The sequence below is a fragment of the Ruditapes philippinarum genome, unplaced genomic scaffold, assembly GCF_026571515.1.
Source record: "Ruditapes philippinarum isolate M1 unplaced genomic scaffold, ASM2657151v2 ctg1465_1_1_1_1, whole genome shotgun sequence".
Taxonomy (NCBI): domain Eukaryota; kingdom Metazoa; phylum Mollusca; class Bivalvia; order Venerida; family Veneridae; genus Ruditapes; species Ruditapes philippinarum.
Window position 1 is genome coordinate 246263 of NW_026852415.1, and position 14969 is coordinate 261231.

The window sequence follows — 14969 nt, forward strand, 5'->3', positions numbered from 1 at the left end:
TCAAGAAGTTATGAAATTGCAGTAAATTAATACTAAATCAAAATTATGCTGACGTTTTAGAGGTCTTAGGTTGAAGTGGGTTTTGTCTAATTCTTGGATCAACGTATCCGGCACGTGTTGTGGTTTCCCAGCTGTTGTAAATACATTTGGATGAAGGACTATCTGTCTCAGGTTGGTGTCCCGGAAATGCATTTGGGTGTGGTGCTGACAATACAAGAAAATGATAAGAATAACATGTGACATTTGCAATACAAAAATAAAATATAAACAAGTTATCATACACATTATACAATTAACATGCGTTCGTGGCCGAGTGGTTATGGCTGTTCACTTCAAACCACTTGCTGCTCATCGCTGTGGGTTCGAATCCTGACAAGGACTTTGGAGTCTTTCATGTGAGTTAGCTTTCTTGCATATCAGACTGGCGTTTCCGTTAGTTTTACCCATGCCGGAAATTTCATCTGGCATGGGGGGTTCCAAATGAGTCGCGTGCTGTACAATGGCACGATAAAGATAATAATATCTGTCATATTTTGCGGTTCGGACCGGAATATCCGTCCCGAGGTGACTCGCCCATTGGGCGGTAACGAGGCTTGCCGAGTTACCGCCCATGGGCGGGTGACCGAGGGACGGATATTCCGATCCGAACCGCAAACATATGTCAGATATTTTTTCTTGCATATTCTACCATATTCCATTATATTTTAAATTCTTTATCTTTATTTTCAATGAAAATTTATATCATTACAACCGTAACTACTTTCATTCAACAGCGTATGAATTACAAAATCATTCACAACGGTAAAATGACGTCATCTTTATCGTGCCATTGTACAGCACGCGACTCATCTGGAACCCCCCATGCCAGATGAAATTTCCGGCATGGGTAAAACTAACGGAAACGCCAGTCTGATATGCAAGAAGACGTCGTTTTACCGTTATGAATGATTTTGTAATTCATACGCTGTTGAATGAAAGTCATTTCATGTCTCTAGACTGTATCTTTAAGAATTTTAGAATGTTCGAGCCATATATGAGACCTATAGAAACACGCACATTTGTCAGCTTTGCAAAGTGTGTATTTATACCGGTATGTAATAATTTAAGTGCACGTCGGATTATTTCAGACACTGTACATAAACATGTCAGGAAAGGTGGGACTGGGAAAGTATTCTAGTCATGGTAAAATGTTAATACTATTTGTTAGAGGATAAGTCAAAATAAATAAAAATATTTCTGAGACATTTACATGTGCATTTATAGTATAATTACATTATTCTATATATACTGGCGTAATATATATAATACTCACCTTTTAAATGTTTAAGTTCCTTTGGAACCTCGTATGGCTTGAAATTGTAGCTCTGATCATATGTGCTTTCAAAGTAATGATTATTCTGTGGTAAAAAAAGAAGACACACCCTGAGTAACTTATGTAAAGAAATTTGCACATTTTGAATGTTTCATTACCATTTTAACAAAAAAAAATTAAATAAATACAAATAATTATAAGCACCCACTGGTACCTGGTCAGACTGCATGCACAAAATTCGCAAGTTAACATTTCTACATGTACTGTAGATCTATATCTTTATTTTTAAAGTTCTGTTAATAGCCTGAGGTAAAAACAACTTAACAATACTTTAAAACAATCCAATTTGAAATACCCTGCAAACACTTATGAGAATCTATAATACAATTACCATTTACAATAGCCGGGCTCTTGAATTCCACGAATTTTGTAACATACGTGTTCTCTTATATATATATATACAGTATAGCCAAATACCGGTAATTATAAAAAAATATACAATTTCAGTATATGTATAAAGAGAAATTACAATATATTTTGTACTGTTGAAATTATTGCATTTTAAATACATTTGTTTGAAAAAATACTTGCCATAGATTTATATTTTACCTCGTAAATTATCGTTCTTAAAAATGACCTTAAAATTTGAACAAAACTTAAACTCTACTGCATCGGCGTGTTAAAAAGACAAAAATCCCTTTGCCAATCACAAATTTGCAAAATAGAAAACGACATATGGAGCTACGAATTATCAAAATGAACAGGGATATTTTTAGAACTAGAATCTACTGCATTAGTGTATAATTTGTAGAATTATCAATTAAGAAACCTCTCTCGTAAATAAATGATCGAGTTTCAACAGACAAATTTATTATACCAATTATAAAAAGACTATATGGTTTATATTATAACAAGACTGTACTGTATGGTATGAAAAAAAAACCTACCTGAGAAGGCAGTGGTTTCGCTTGCTTGACAATTTTATTGTCAAATCGTTCCTCATTCCAGTTACCAATCAAAGTGTCATTGCCGTACGAAGTTTCCTTATTTGTACATCTCCATCCAAATTGACTAAATTTAGCGGCGTCAGTAGAGTGAGTCCAGACTTCACCTAGACCACTTGCCCTGACCATTGCCTGGAACGACGGGTTATTGTCTAAATGCGACATATTTATTGACAAACTGCAGAAAACAAAATGCAATGTTTACATTTATCCGCAATGTGACAGAAACTTCCGGTTTAGGTGACGTAGCGTCCATAGAAACAGGAACGTCTGGTCACGTGATTAAGTTTAATGTCAAAGGGAGGCTATCATTATGATATACGTGTCTGCATAGTGATGTTTCAATTCACGGCCAGATGTGAAAAATTATAATGTTTACAAATTAACGCTTTAAAATGCAGCTTAAATTTCCAGAACGAAATTTCATTTTTATTTTCGTAAATCACACGAATTTAGCGCACAGAATATATATTTTTCTTCTGGCTATGTAGATAGGACGTAAAAATATGCATGCGTCTTTTAAAATTGTACTTTATTTGCTGTTGAACTACAGCTAATATTACAAAACTGATAATTTTAAAGTTTGAAAATAAATCTTTTGACGATTTAATTTTTAACGCAACGCTTGAGGCCAAATATTATCAAGAAACATCGACTTTTGGGAGGGCGCCATAATGTACACATATTCCATTGATTTTCTACTGATGCAGCTCAGCGTAAACAACCTTACGTGACCCAGAAAATATGGAGTGCCGGAGTAAAGCATAAATAAAACTTGCCTCTTTTGCATACTGATTGCGTGCCATTACTTTCCATGTTGGGAAAATGACCTTGAGGTCATCAAAAATAACGGGTTTTGATTGGTTGTAGTAAAACACATTCGCTCTATATTCTAAAAGTAGAACAATTTTGCTCTAACGGTTTCTGTCCAGTTTATAAGTTATTGTCGCTGCAAATCTGTGACAATATATTGCAAAATAAGAATATTATATCACTTTTCACTATGCACTGAAGAGTTTTGTTAAGAAAAGTCAAAAGAACACAAATTATGACACTTTGTTTAAAGGAGAATTGGTGGCCTTGAAGTCTATTTTTGTCTTTGCGCTGATTGGACAGTGTGATTCTCGTAATATCCAATCAGAGATGTAAGCAAAACAGTCTTTGTCACGTGGTTATACAGCACCAATTAACGCTTAGATATACACATCATTCACCAAGTATGGCCTAGTTAAAAATTTTACCGTGTAGTGTCCAGCAACGATTGTCATGACCCAAGAATCTTTTGAATATTTTAATGAGTGAGAATATTTCACAAAAACGTATCGATATTGTTTCCATGATATAAATAATAAAACTACACCCAAAGTATCTTTTAATTGCCGTATGCAAGGTGCCCGCTTATATAGGGCGAGCTCATTGTGTTAATTTGGGCCCCGGAAAAGTTTTACTTCGTAGATTACGCAGGCCTCGACGGCTGTTGGTGTACAACTGAATGCGTATAACAAACAAGAAAAGACATTTTGTGTAAAAAATGAGAAAAATTGGAGCTTTCTAATGAGAAGGACACATCCTATTCTATGCTAATAGGTAACTTAACAATTTTTCTATGAGTTTTTCATCACATTTTATCGTTCCTTTCTTTATTTATGTCATATTTTAACATTATTTGACGCCTCACCTAGCGCATCGAGGATTGTTCATGTACAAGGAATGTGAATTCGTGGGCTTACTAGGGCAAAATTGACAAAGATCATCATTTATAATATTCGTGTTGAATTTTACATTTGTTTAAGCCAATAAAGCTAGATTCTAAGTTTGATTTCATTAATACATTGGAATAAATATGTTTTCCTTCATAGTTGAAAATCTATTTTTGACACTGACCTAATATGTATATGTGATGAGTTAAGGTAAATTTGACATAGGTGCTATGGTGACAAACACATCTGTAATAAAAAGGCAAATTGTAAGTCAGGTTATACATACACTGTAACGCCTAGCTGATTGGAATCCCAGGCCCGGAATCCCACTGGAGTCCCCCCATAACATTAACAATTTGCTATCACTGCACATATGTCAATATTAATTTACACCCCCCCCCCCTCCTGCCCTACTAATGCGGTAAATATCATCAAACCCCTGTTAAAAGCTTGTCCGGGGCTGTCAGGAGTTTATAAAATTTTTAAATAAATGCTCTGCGATGCAAGTTGGATTTATCCCCTGCTATTTTGAGCTTGATGCAAGTCCAAACCACAACTTAAACAGGTGCATATCATCTCATTCCACCCACTATTCCATGCACTAACCTTTGGATGGTTGACTGGGATTACAGTCTACTATTGCTTGATGCCCTTATGGCTGAAGGGTTGCCAGGCATCAGAATTGCAGTCACTGTTTATCTCTGAATGATCATAAGAGGCGACTAAATGAGTTAAAATTACTGGAGGTAAGGTGGCTTTGGCCCCTGGTGTTGCTATAAGTTTGTAACACCAGAGCTTAGCCAAAATCACTTTTCCTGTTTCCGCGCCTTTTGACCTAAATTGAGTTATAAAAACCACTTAACAAACAGACTACTAGTACCCACCCATATCTTCCATCATAAACTAGCTTTAAATGGAAAAAAAAAGATATGTATAAGAAACATACATTATCTGTTAAGTCTTACAGAATTTTAAATTAGGTATGCCATTTAAAAGAGACATGACTGAACTTGACAAATGTGTTTTTTCCATCTAAACCTGAGATACATTATAGAAACTTGGTTAAAATTTCTATAATAAGCACAACACGTTGGTCACTATATATATATTGTGAATGTTAGTCCACTATGCAGCTACAAGTTTGTTTGTACCTGGAGATTATAAACCCCACATTTGATGAATTCAGGATAACATCTTTCATCCAACAATAAAAGATAAGTTAAAGATCTTTGAAATTAGAGAGTCATCATGATAGTCACTGTTTTGTCTGAGACAAATTTAGGTTTAATATCATTGAAGTCCATGAGCTGCATGTTATCTTGAAGAGGCCACTTTTTTATATACTATAACATGCCGATGTAATGAAGCAGAAAAGTTTTAATCTGCAGTGGGATTTGAACTTGCAAGGTCTTCTTTGTACTGCTTGTAGTCCAAAACTGTTATCACACAGCCTTCCCACTCAGCTTTCTAGAAACAGCATCCGATTAGTATTCCATGAATAGCTGGTTCAATTCTAATTCCTTGGACACTTGTCTCTTACCTTTGATCCAGAAATCATGTCAGATTAGTAGTCGGTCTAACAGTAAGTTAGGTGGTATATTTGCTATAGTTATCAAAGGTTGTTCATATATGATACAACCCGTCCGTACATTTTCCATGAATTTCCATGAAAACTTCTGGAATTTTCATGGAAATTGCCAACTCTGGATAATTCGGACTAGTTTTCCGGAGTTGTTCAAAGAAAACTGAAAAAAAAATCGTGAATTTTCATGTACTTTCTCCATGAATTTCCAGAGCTTTTTTCATAAAACTTTTCCGGAGTTTTCCATGAAAATGTTCCGGAGTCTTCAAAGCAACTCTGGAAATTGTTCTGCTAAAATGACATTCTACTCCGGAAAAAATGTTCCAGAGTGACTCTAGAAAATGTTCCGGAGTTACTCTGGAAAATGTTCCGGAGTTACTCTGGAAAATGTTCCGGAGTTACTCTGGAAAATGTTCCGGAGCCGCTGTGGAAAAAGTTCCGCAGTTAAAAATAGGATATGGGGTAAGATGCCATTAGCCTTGAAATAATTCTGGAAATACTATGGAATTCACTCTGGAACATTTTGGGATTACTGAAATGATGGTTGCATAATAAAATTAAATGACCTTTTAATTTGCATTTAATAAGTTTTTATTAGCATATCCAAAAAAGCACTCTAGTCATCAAGAATTCAAACACTTAATATAGTAATTTGCACATTTCACAATTATTTTGAAGTCAGAGTGTTTTATTCAAACAAATGTAATATAACATCCATCTAGAACACATGTATATTCTTCACTTCGCATGATGCAACATCTTCTTGACTTGTGGTGTGACATCTCTGATGGATACTGAAAAATATGAATTAATTGTATATAAATACAATGTACTTGTGTTATATGCACAATGTCAATATAATTAGTATTGTTTAAACAGGATTGATAAAAAACACAAAAGGGTGAAAAAAGTTAAGATGGAAAACTTTCAATTCAATGATTTTTGCAGAATATCAGCATAGAGTTATAAAGTAAATACCATGCTTTGATGAAAATATTTTTTTTTTGGTCAAAATCAACATTATGATAAACTTGTGTCAATTATTTCCCTGCTTTTCCTATAGCTATGTAATGACAACTTTATGTAATGGCAGTTTAAATTACTTAATGATCTTCACAAGTACTTAATTACCACTGAAAGTTTGAGATGTTTTCAGTGGAGTCAGTAAAACAATAATAAAATTATATGCATAAAACATGAAGAGCAACATTTTGTTCAGTGTTTGGAAAATAGCATGCATTTATATGAAAACATGTTACTTTGACTTTTTTCAACAAAACAAACTAAATTATTACCAGGATAGTTCTGTAAGCATTCTGTATTCAACAGTACATTTATTCATTTTCCCTGATCTGATATCCTTGAGAGGAAACATCTCATGTGATTCCAAGACTTGAAAGTTTGCAACCTAATATGTTGAAAAATAAACATATGTACATGAGTAACAAGAAATTACAATTAAGGCATATGAATTTTATTAAATGTGAATTTGGAAATTCATTGCTTGATATGGAATCTGTTTCAATCACAAATATTTTGAATGGAAAATTATAATCTCTGATTTAAAATTTCCCGCCATTATTCAAAAATGAAAAAGATTTTCTTAACTATTAATATTGTAAAGTTACATGTACATGTATGTAGAAATACAATCACTAAAACAGTGTATACTTGCAAAGAAAATTTGAAAAAACTAAAATAATAAGTGTTAAAAAATAAAAATACATTTGTACTTACTGTTAGAAATGGTTATATATACAATGATATACATGTAGTTCCCTCCATTTTCACTGAATCATGAAATACACATGTTTAAAAGTTCATATTTCCAGAAAACTTTTGTAAATTTGTCCAGTTTAAACTCATTTGATCTAATATCCAATGCTGGGACAAACATAATTTTTCAAGTTATAACTTTTAAGCAGTTAGTCACTTTTCAATGCTTTCTGTTCAAATGACCCGCCTGGAAGGAGTGTTCTGACCTGTGATTTGTTCTGCAAGGGTATTAAGTTACTTGGGAACTACAGTGTAATATAGTAGGTTGTAAACCTACTTTACCTCTTTCTATTCTCTTATATCAGATAGGTGAGTTTAACTTTGGTGTTTATGAAAACAGTTGGACTTCCACTTGAGGGGTCATAAATATTTACATTGTGGCTGATGCTGATTTGAATGTTCCAGAAATTTATCACTATACATAAGTTACCTCTACACAAGATGAATATATAGATAAAATAATTATATACTTCAATAAAGATACATAATAAATTTATCATTCAATTAATAAAGAAACATAAGTGCATAACAATAACATTTGTTCTTAAATTTAATTGTTTCTCTTTAATTGTGTATTTATTTTTTCCAACTAAGGGTAATATATAATAATGAACCTCTCAGATCTGAGGCTTGATATGAGATACCTTGAAAATAATGAGAGTTAAATGAAAAAATACTGAAATGCATTTTTAATGCCAAAGTATGGCAATGGAGTTGCATGTGTTTTTTTTTAATTTTTTTTTTTGCAATAAAAAAAGAAACAGTTGAGCTCTTGAGGGGCTTATGATGGTTTCATTTTGTTTAACTATAAGTGTTTATTTTGCTAACTGCTACTTTTAATTACAATGAGTACACATGTTGACCAATCTCAATGCTAAGTAATTAAATTCATTTGTTCTTGCTGTTCAACATTGTGTTAATGCCATATTTTAAATTGTCTTTTTTTCATAATGTCTTAAAACCAGAAAACTGTCTTATATTAAAAAAATTATTTATGACTACTTAGGAAAAAATATTTAAGTTAAATGTATTAAGTGAAGTATATGTAAATGCGGAAATAAAATGGAAATTTCCTATGTCCAAAACTTTCTAAAAAATGACTAAGTGTTTTCCAGAGTAAAACTCCTTGAAAATTGTCTAAGTGTTAACTTTCCAGAGTTTCCAGAACTGTTGCATGGTTATTTCTTTGATGAAAAAGTCAAGTTCCAGAGTTCTCCATGAAAATTGTTCCAGAGTACTCTGTAAATACTGTAGAAAAAAGCTTTTTTCCATGAAAATTCATGGAAATTCATGGAAAATCAGTTATTTTCCAGAGTTTTTCCAGAAAGACTGTGGAAAATCTACAGACGGGAAATCCCGAACACTGTTCCAGTACCTTAGTAATTTCTCTTGAAAGTCATTTAATGATGTATTAGATAAAAGTTATTTACAAAATGATTTAACCCATTACCCCATGAGCATTTTGTGTATCTTTGTATCTAATGTATCTTTTGGCTGGGGGGCCGCGCCGAAAAAGTGGTCACTTTTTTAAACAACATTTCTCAAACAAAAACAAGTGTTGGGGGCTTAAATAAGGCATTTTTTCACCATTTGAGGCGACTAAAAGGGGGGGGGTGAAAAAGGCGTAGGAAGGCGTATATATCTGGTAATGGGTTAACAGAAAATTATGAAAATACCTGAAATTACCCAAAAATCGCGTTTTCCATGTTAAAACATAGCCTTACATGTAGTTTTGAGGAAAAAAATTGGTTTTCTAGAATTTTTTATTTTTTTCATTAACCCATTACCCCATGAGCATTTTGTGAAAAATGGCTGTTTTCATTGAAAAGGCTCCCATTACAAGTTCAAATTGCTATAAAACTATAAAAACTGCTTCAATGCTAATCAAACTTGGCGCAAATGTTGACTGGACCATTGCCTTTGTAACAACATGCTCAGGCTTAAATTTCTAGCCACCATGGCAACGAGGGGACATCTCAAAATTGCCAAAAATCACTATTTTGTGTTGATTTTTTCCATCAAAATTGATTTCAAAGTGCTGCAACTTCTCAATGGATTGAGATAGAGTCAAATGCTTTTCAGCGTTGATTACACGTTACCTTATGATCGATCTGGGGTCATTTTTAGCCTCTCAAAAGTCCAAAATTTTCTTGGCGATGAGGGGGACTGCCGCCCCCCTTCAAACCCCCCACATCCCCCTTCTGGCAACCCCCTGATGTATCTTTTGGCTGGGGGGCCGCGCCAAAAAAGTGGTCACTTTTTTAAACAACATTTCTCAAACAAAAACAAGTGTTGGGGGCTTAAATAAGGCATTTTTTCACCATTTGAGGCGACTAAAAGGGGGGGGGGGTGAAAAAGGCGTAGGAAGGCGTATATATCAGGTAATGGGTTAAATAAAAGATTCTTTTTTCTTCAAGTGTCCATATTACAGTCTTGTAAGTCCTTAATAGTTGTTAAAATTTCCTTGGCCAAGCTCAGTTGCAGATTAAGAGCCATGTCAATTAGAGCCATGTCAAGCTCGGAAAGCTAACTTATCATGGCAAGCTCATATTTCAGACTTAGAGCCATGTCAAGCTCATATTGCAAACTTGGAGTCATGTCTAGCACATTTGCAGACTTAGAGCCATGTGAAGCTTAATGTTGCAGACTTGAGAGCCATGTCAAGCTTAATTTCAGACTTAGAGCCATGTCCTGATCAAATTGCAGAGTTAGAGCCATGTCCTGATCAAATTGCAGAGTTAGAGCCATGTCAAGCTTAATTGTGGACTTAGTCATGTCTAACTGACCTTTTGCTACTTAAATGTGAATGAAAACAGACGTGGTAAACCTTAATTACATGTAGTCTAAGGAAAGTATGAATAATCTGATATAGTCTTAAATATTATGACAAAACTCCTAGATCTATCAAACAATTTTATGCATTCTTTAAGCATGTCACAATTGATTATTTCAAGTTGAATGCATTACATGAAATTGAACAGATTGTATTGAATTATTATGTTTGTTAATGATTTATACCATGGTAGTGTCAGTATGGTCCCTCCATGTATACGATATTTGAAGCCAATGTTATTTTAAACTAAATCAGTAATTTCAAAACATCGTTAAATTTTCATAGTGTAGTGGTTCCATATTCAAAGTGAGGCTTTAGTATATTACATTAATTGAGCCGAGTACTGTTAGGATTGACCATATAATCACAGTATTTAAACAAGTCTACTTCCTGTTATTGCAAGAAATATTCCAAGTTGAAATATATGTAGGCTCCTAAGAAGGGTACAGTGATCGGAAGTAACAAATGCTTGTAATCGCAAATCAGGGTACACGCTCGCAAAAACGGGTTTACGTTTTTTTTTATTTTACTGTATTGTGGTTTTCCCTTTTGTAAAAAAGGGTCGTATTTGTGGGTAACGGTCCCTTGGAAAAAAATAAAAAGGGGAAGAAGGGACTGACCCTAGGGAAATTTAATATGTTTAATCCGGGATTTTTAGTACTAGCCAAAAATGGCTTACTGCAAGCAAATTTGGGAATTAAAATTGGGACCTTTCCTTTAATTTAAAGTCAGTAAAGAAATTTTGTTTACATTTAATGGCAATATAAAATATAATCTTAATTCTGTTTTTACAGTACTTTGTAGTTTTCAACAGAAATAAAGTAGAAACTATATATAGTTGTGCTGTAAGCAAATGTACTATTTTGCGTATTGTTATAAAATTTTGTAGACTCTTTCAGATGTAATACATGTACATACGTTTTAGTTTTACATGAAGCTTACCGTAACATGTTCAAGTTTTATTTCTTGAAAGGGTTATGAAGCGAATTACTGTTTCTTCTTGCATTCCAATTGGTAAAATCCAGGAATGGTGAATTCAAATAGTTTGAAATTTATCTTTAAGTACTGTTAAAACCAGTATTTTTAAGGCTGGCCTATTTATGAAAATTTAATGGCAGAAAAATGTGCATGGACATCCCTTAAAAATAAAGCCAATGGTCATATCTTGAATTGCAGATAAGTGATAATAATTTTTAAAAGCTTTGATAATCATAATATCATAATCCATTCCAAAATAATGAAATAGCAATGGTTTTGGAACATAATCTTTGGAAATGTCTCTCAAAAATTAAATGCCTTGTTTTAATGCTGAATCCACTAAATTGTTTTAATACACAATCCACTAAATTATTTTAATATGGAATCCGCTAAATTATAATTGGATCATAGCTTATCATATCTTTATCGAATGACGGAGGTTTTAGCAGAAACATTGAATTAATATTGACCAATACATTTTAGATACATGCTAATTTATGAAATGCTTGTTAACAAAATGTTGAAATTGTAATTTTGCAATGATCTTTATTTTCACTGTTTTTAGCATGCTGTTACTGACTGTTATAATGTAAAGATTTATTAGAAAAATCATTCAACGCAAATATTGTCTTCAAGAAGAAATTTCTTCTTGATCGTTTTTTTTTATGAGAAAGAGCTAAATGAAATCAGCGTATTGATTGGTTGTCATGAAATGGTGTATTAACCGACAACGCTTCAGCAGGGAACATGTTCTTTATGTTTAAAACATGGTGGGAAAAAAGCTTGTTTTTAGACAAAAAAAAACATTAATCTTAGCTTGTACCCTAGGTGATAATAAATTGATACAAAACTTAACTGTAGTATTACATTCGATTGTCTTTTATATAAAATAGATAAAATTGTCATAATTTATTCCTTTTATAGACTGTAATTTGATCGATGGCAGGATAATATCGGCATTACAGAAATGCATTAATTTCATAATAAAAATGAAGAGCTTTATTACACATAAAAGCGTTATTACACATGTACATGTAGCAGTTAGTTATTTATCATTAAGATTGACCTTAATCAATTCAATTATAGCATGAATAGTTTATTTCTTGAATAATTATTTTGTTTCAACCATTGTACCACTCGAGTTTGTAGTAAAAATAGACTTACCCTGCATTGAATTTGGATCAGTCTATTATTTAAGTGCAAGGGAGTGCAGCCTGGATAGCTGACTTCTGTACTGAGTCATTATTGCCATTCTCGTTCAGTGTTTAAAGGAGCTCCACTGAGGTTTAAAACCCTATAATAGTATTAGTATAAACATAAAAATTGAATGTTTTACATATAGGTCAATTAAAGCGCTTTGAATGAAAAAGTTTGCAAAATATGATTAAGGCAATTACACCCAGGATTAAATTGAATACTGATGTTTTTGTGTGTTTCTTTGTCAGATTTGAGCTATAAAAGGGTTGCAACTATTTTTATTTTTGGGTCATTTTGCGCAATAATAAAAATATGAATGATTATTATGGAAAAATGGGGTGAGGTAAGGACATAAAAATGTGCACACAACTTGACAAGTTGTTGGTTCAAACCTTCAACAAATGGAACACAAATAATAGAAAAATAATTCCAGTCCGGTCATGTCAAAACAACTTGAAGTGAGTCCCTTTAAAAGTCACAAATGCATTCATATTTGTGAGTACTTACTGGGTGATTAAAAGTGAAATGTTAAGCTTTATGTGTTTTATATCTTTTAATAAATTCATCAGTTTGAAGAATTCCTAAGTAAAAAATATTTTGGTTTAATTATTGAGGTAAATTACTATTAATCACAAACTCCTCTGAGAAAAAGAGTAGAAAAATTTCCTAATGTTTCTCAACCTCTGACAGTTCATGATTACATCTGACACCCACAACAAAAAAATTCAGAAGGAAATAATAAGAGAAAACTATACGAGTTTATACTTGCCTACATGGAATGAATGAAGACGTAAATGTATACAGGTAGCCTAGGTAAGACAGAAATAAATCTGTTTAATTTTTTACACTTCATAATGCTATAAGGTAACAATGGTTGACTTTTCTCTCAGTGCATAACCTAATTGGCCAAACCTGGGTATTTTCGCTTAGTTCAGAACTTTGTTCTGTAAAATTTGTGGATAAAGTTACAATCAACTTATCCAAGATACATTATGCCCATAAACCTGCTAATTTTATGAAATGGGCTTGTCCTGCTTTGACTTTGGAAGAGTCCATTAACAGTTTAAGGGATTTTTAGCAGCCGCCAGTATTGCATGACAGTCAAGTCAGACTACATGTTTATATGCTATAATTATATGAATGTTATATATAAGGCTAACATGTGAGACAGACACAGATTCAAAAAAAAATTATCAGAGGGTTGTCAGTCAGAAGTTTGACTATGAGTAATGCATATTCAATCCATAGAAGTTTTACATAATTTACAAAGAAATGTAAGTTATCAAGACCATGTTTATGCAAAATAGCCAAATCCCAAAGTGTGTGTGGGGTGGGGGGGGGGGTTGTGGAGCTTAAAATCCCCATCAGGATCTATGCATGGGTGTCACTTTTTGACAAGTTATGATTGTAACTCGACAAGCACAATATAAAATATTTGGTGGTTATAGATTCTGAGTCTCGATTTCTAGAAATAGTCCTTTCCTAATGATTTTAAGTATATATTAAGTAATAAAACATGTTGAAAATGCAATAAAAATAAATACAATTTGTATTAACCCCCCACTCAAATTATAAAAAAAAATTTAAAAAATTGTGTAATAAAACCTGATACATCATTTAGGGAAAAGTTAAAATATGTCAAAACTTGTAATGTAGTTATTATAGACCTGTATTCCATTATGAAGGTAAATTGATCTTCTTTGTAATTGACTAAATGTTACCGCAAAATGTCAAGGTCATTTAGAATAATATAATATATATTTAGCTCCTATATAATTTGAATTGATACTTATAACTCCAGTTGGATGTTCGTGTTAAAACAATTTGTAATATGAGATTCTTACACATATATATTATTCTGTGAAAATTGCATACGACATAGCAGGAAATATATGTCTGTGTATTTTTCGTGGTTGAAAATTCTGTGGGTGTTGCAAACATAAAAGTCATTTAATCTTTCAGTCATGATATAGGATCATTATAGCCAGTGTACACGTCTATTTATACACCCACTTGTTCTCTATGAAGCTTATTTTCTATTCATTTAAAGAAGCACGCCTCCAGATTCATGCAAATTTTTATAAAAAATTTTGAAAAGGTATTAAAAAGTAAATATTGTGATGACGTGAACAAAGATATTAATTTATACATTGCAAACTGCACTTACAGTATCCATGTAAATTAACCAAAAAAAGCTAAATATGCAGAAATAGCCCTTACTGTGTGACTAACACAGTAGAAATATGGAAATATTAAAAAATGCTGCAAAATCAGTCTTAAATAGCTTATAAGATGTTTATTATTTCTTGAATTTTGAACCTTTTCATTATTCTTAAGATCTAGTACATTTTTCTCAAGTTTGATTTCTTGAATTGGCTCATCTGGAGGCATTCAGCTTTAAAGCACCTCGCTAGGAGTCCGGCGGGAATTTTTTTATCACTTATGGTTTAACCGCTAAATTTTTTAATAAAACAGGAAGGATATTTTATTTGAACTTTTACGTCTGAGTTTTTGTAATAAATTTACTCTGCTTCATTTGGAACTGCCCATTGTCATTTTAAGGTGTTTTAAAAGTGGCAACTGATTC

The 14969-nt window shown here is 32.7% G+C and overlaps 2 protein-coding genes across 3 annotated transcripts in view; one reads left to right on the forward strand and one right to left on the reverse strand.

Annotated features, from left to right (window-relative positions):
• LOC132759804 (cilia- and flagella-associated protein 68-like) lies at window positions 1-2577 on the reverse strand. Its single transcript, XM_060751660.1, has 3 exons — window positions 2260-2577; window positions 1313-1397; window positions 1-204 (listed from the first exon to the last, which is right to left on the reverse strand). Exons 1-3 carry the CDS (start codon window positions 2479-2481, stop codon window positions 44-46), a joined length of 468 nt encoding a protein of 155 aa, XP_060607643.1. The 5' UTR covers window positions 2482-2577; the 3' UTR covers window positions 1-43.
• Window positions 2578-3752: 1175 nt separating this feature from the next.
• The window catches only part of LOC132759811 (protein capicua homolog), a 42843-nt gene continuing 31626 nt past the window's right edge, over window positions 3753-14969 (forward strand). For both annotated transcript variants that reach the window (XM_060751670.1, XM_060751678.1), the window contains exon 1: window positions 3753-3903. The gene's annotated coding sequence lies outside the window, so the exon portion shown is untranslated. The remainder of the gene's footprint in view (window positions 3904-14969) is intronic.

Coding starts and splice junctions, on each gene's coding strand:
- LOC132759804 (XM_060751660.1), bottom strand. CDS start 2,481: ATGTCGCATTTAGACAATAACCCGTCGTTCCAGGCAATGGTCAGGGCA. Junction 1,398..2,259: donor CGAAACCACTGCCTTCTCAG/GTAGGTTTTTTT, acceptor TTTTTACCACAG/AATAATCATTACTTTGAAAG. Junction 205..1,312: donor GGAACTTAAACATTTAAAAG/GTGAGTATTATA, acceptor TTGTATTGTCAG/CACCACACCCAAATGCATTT.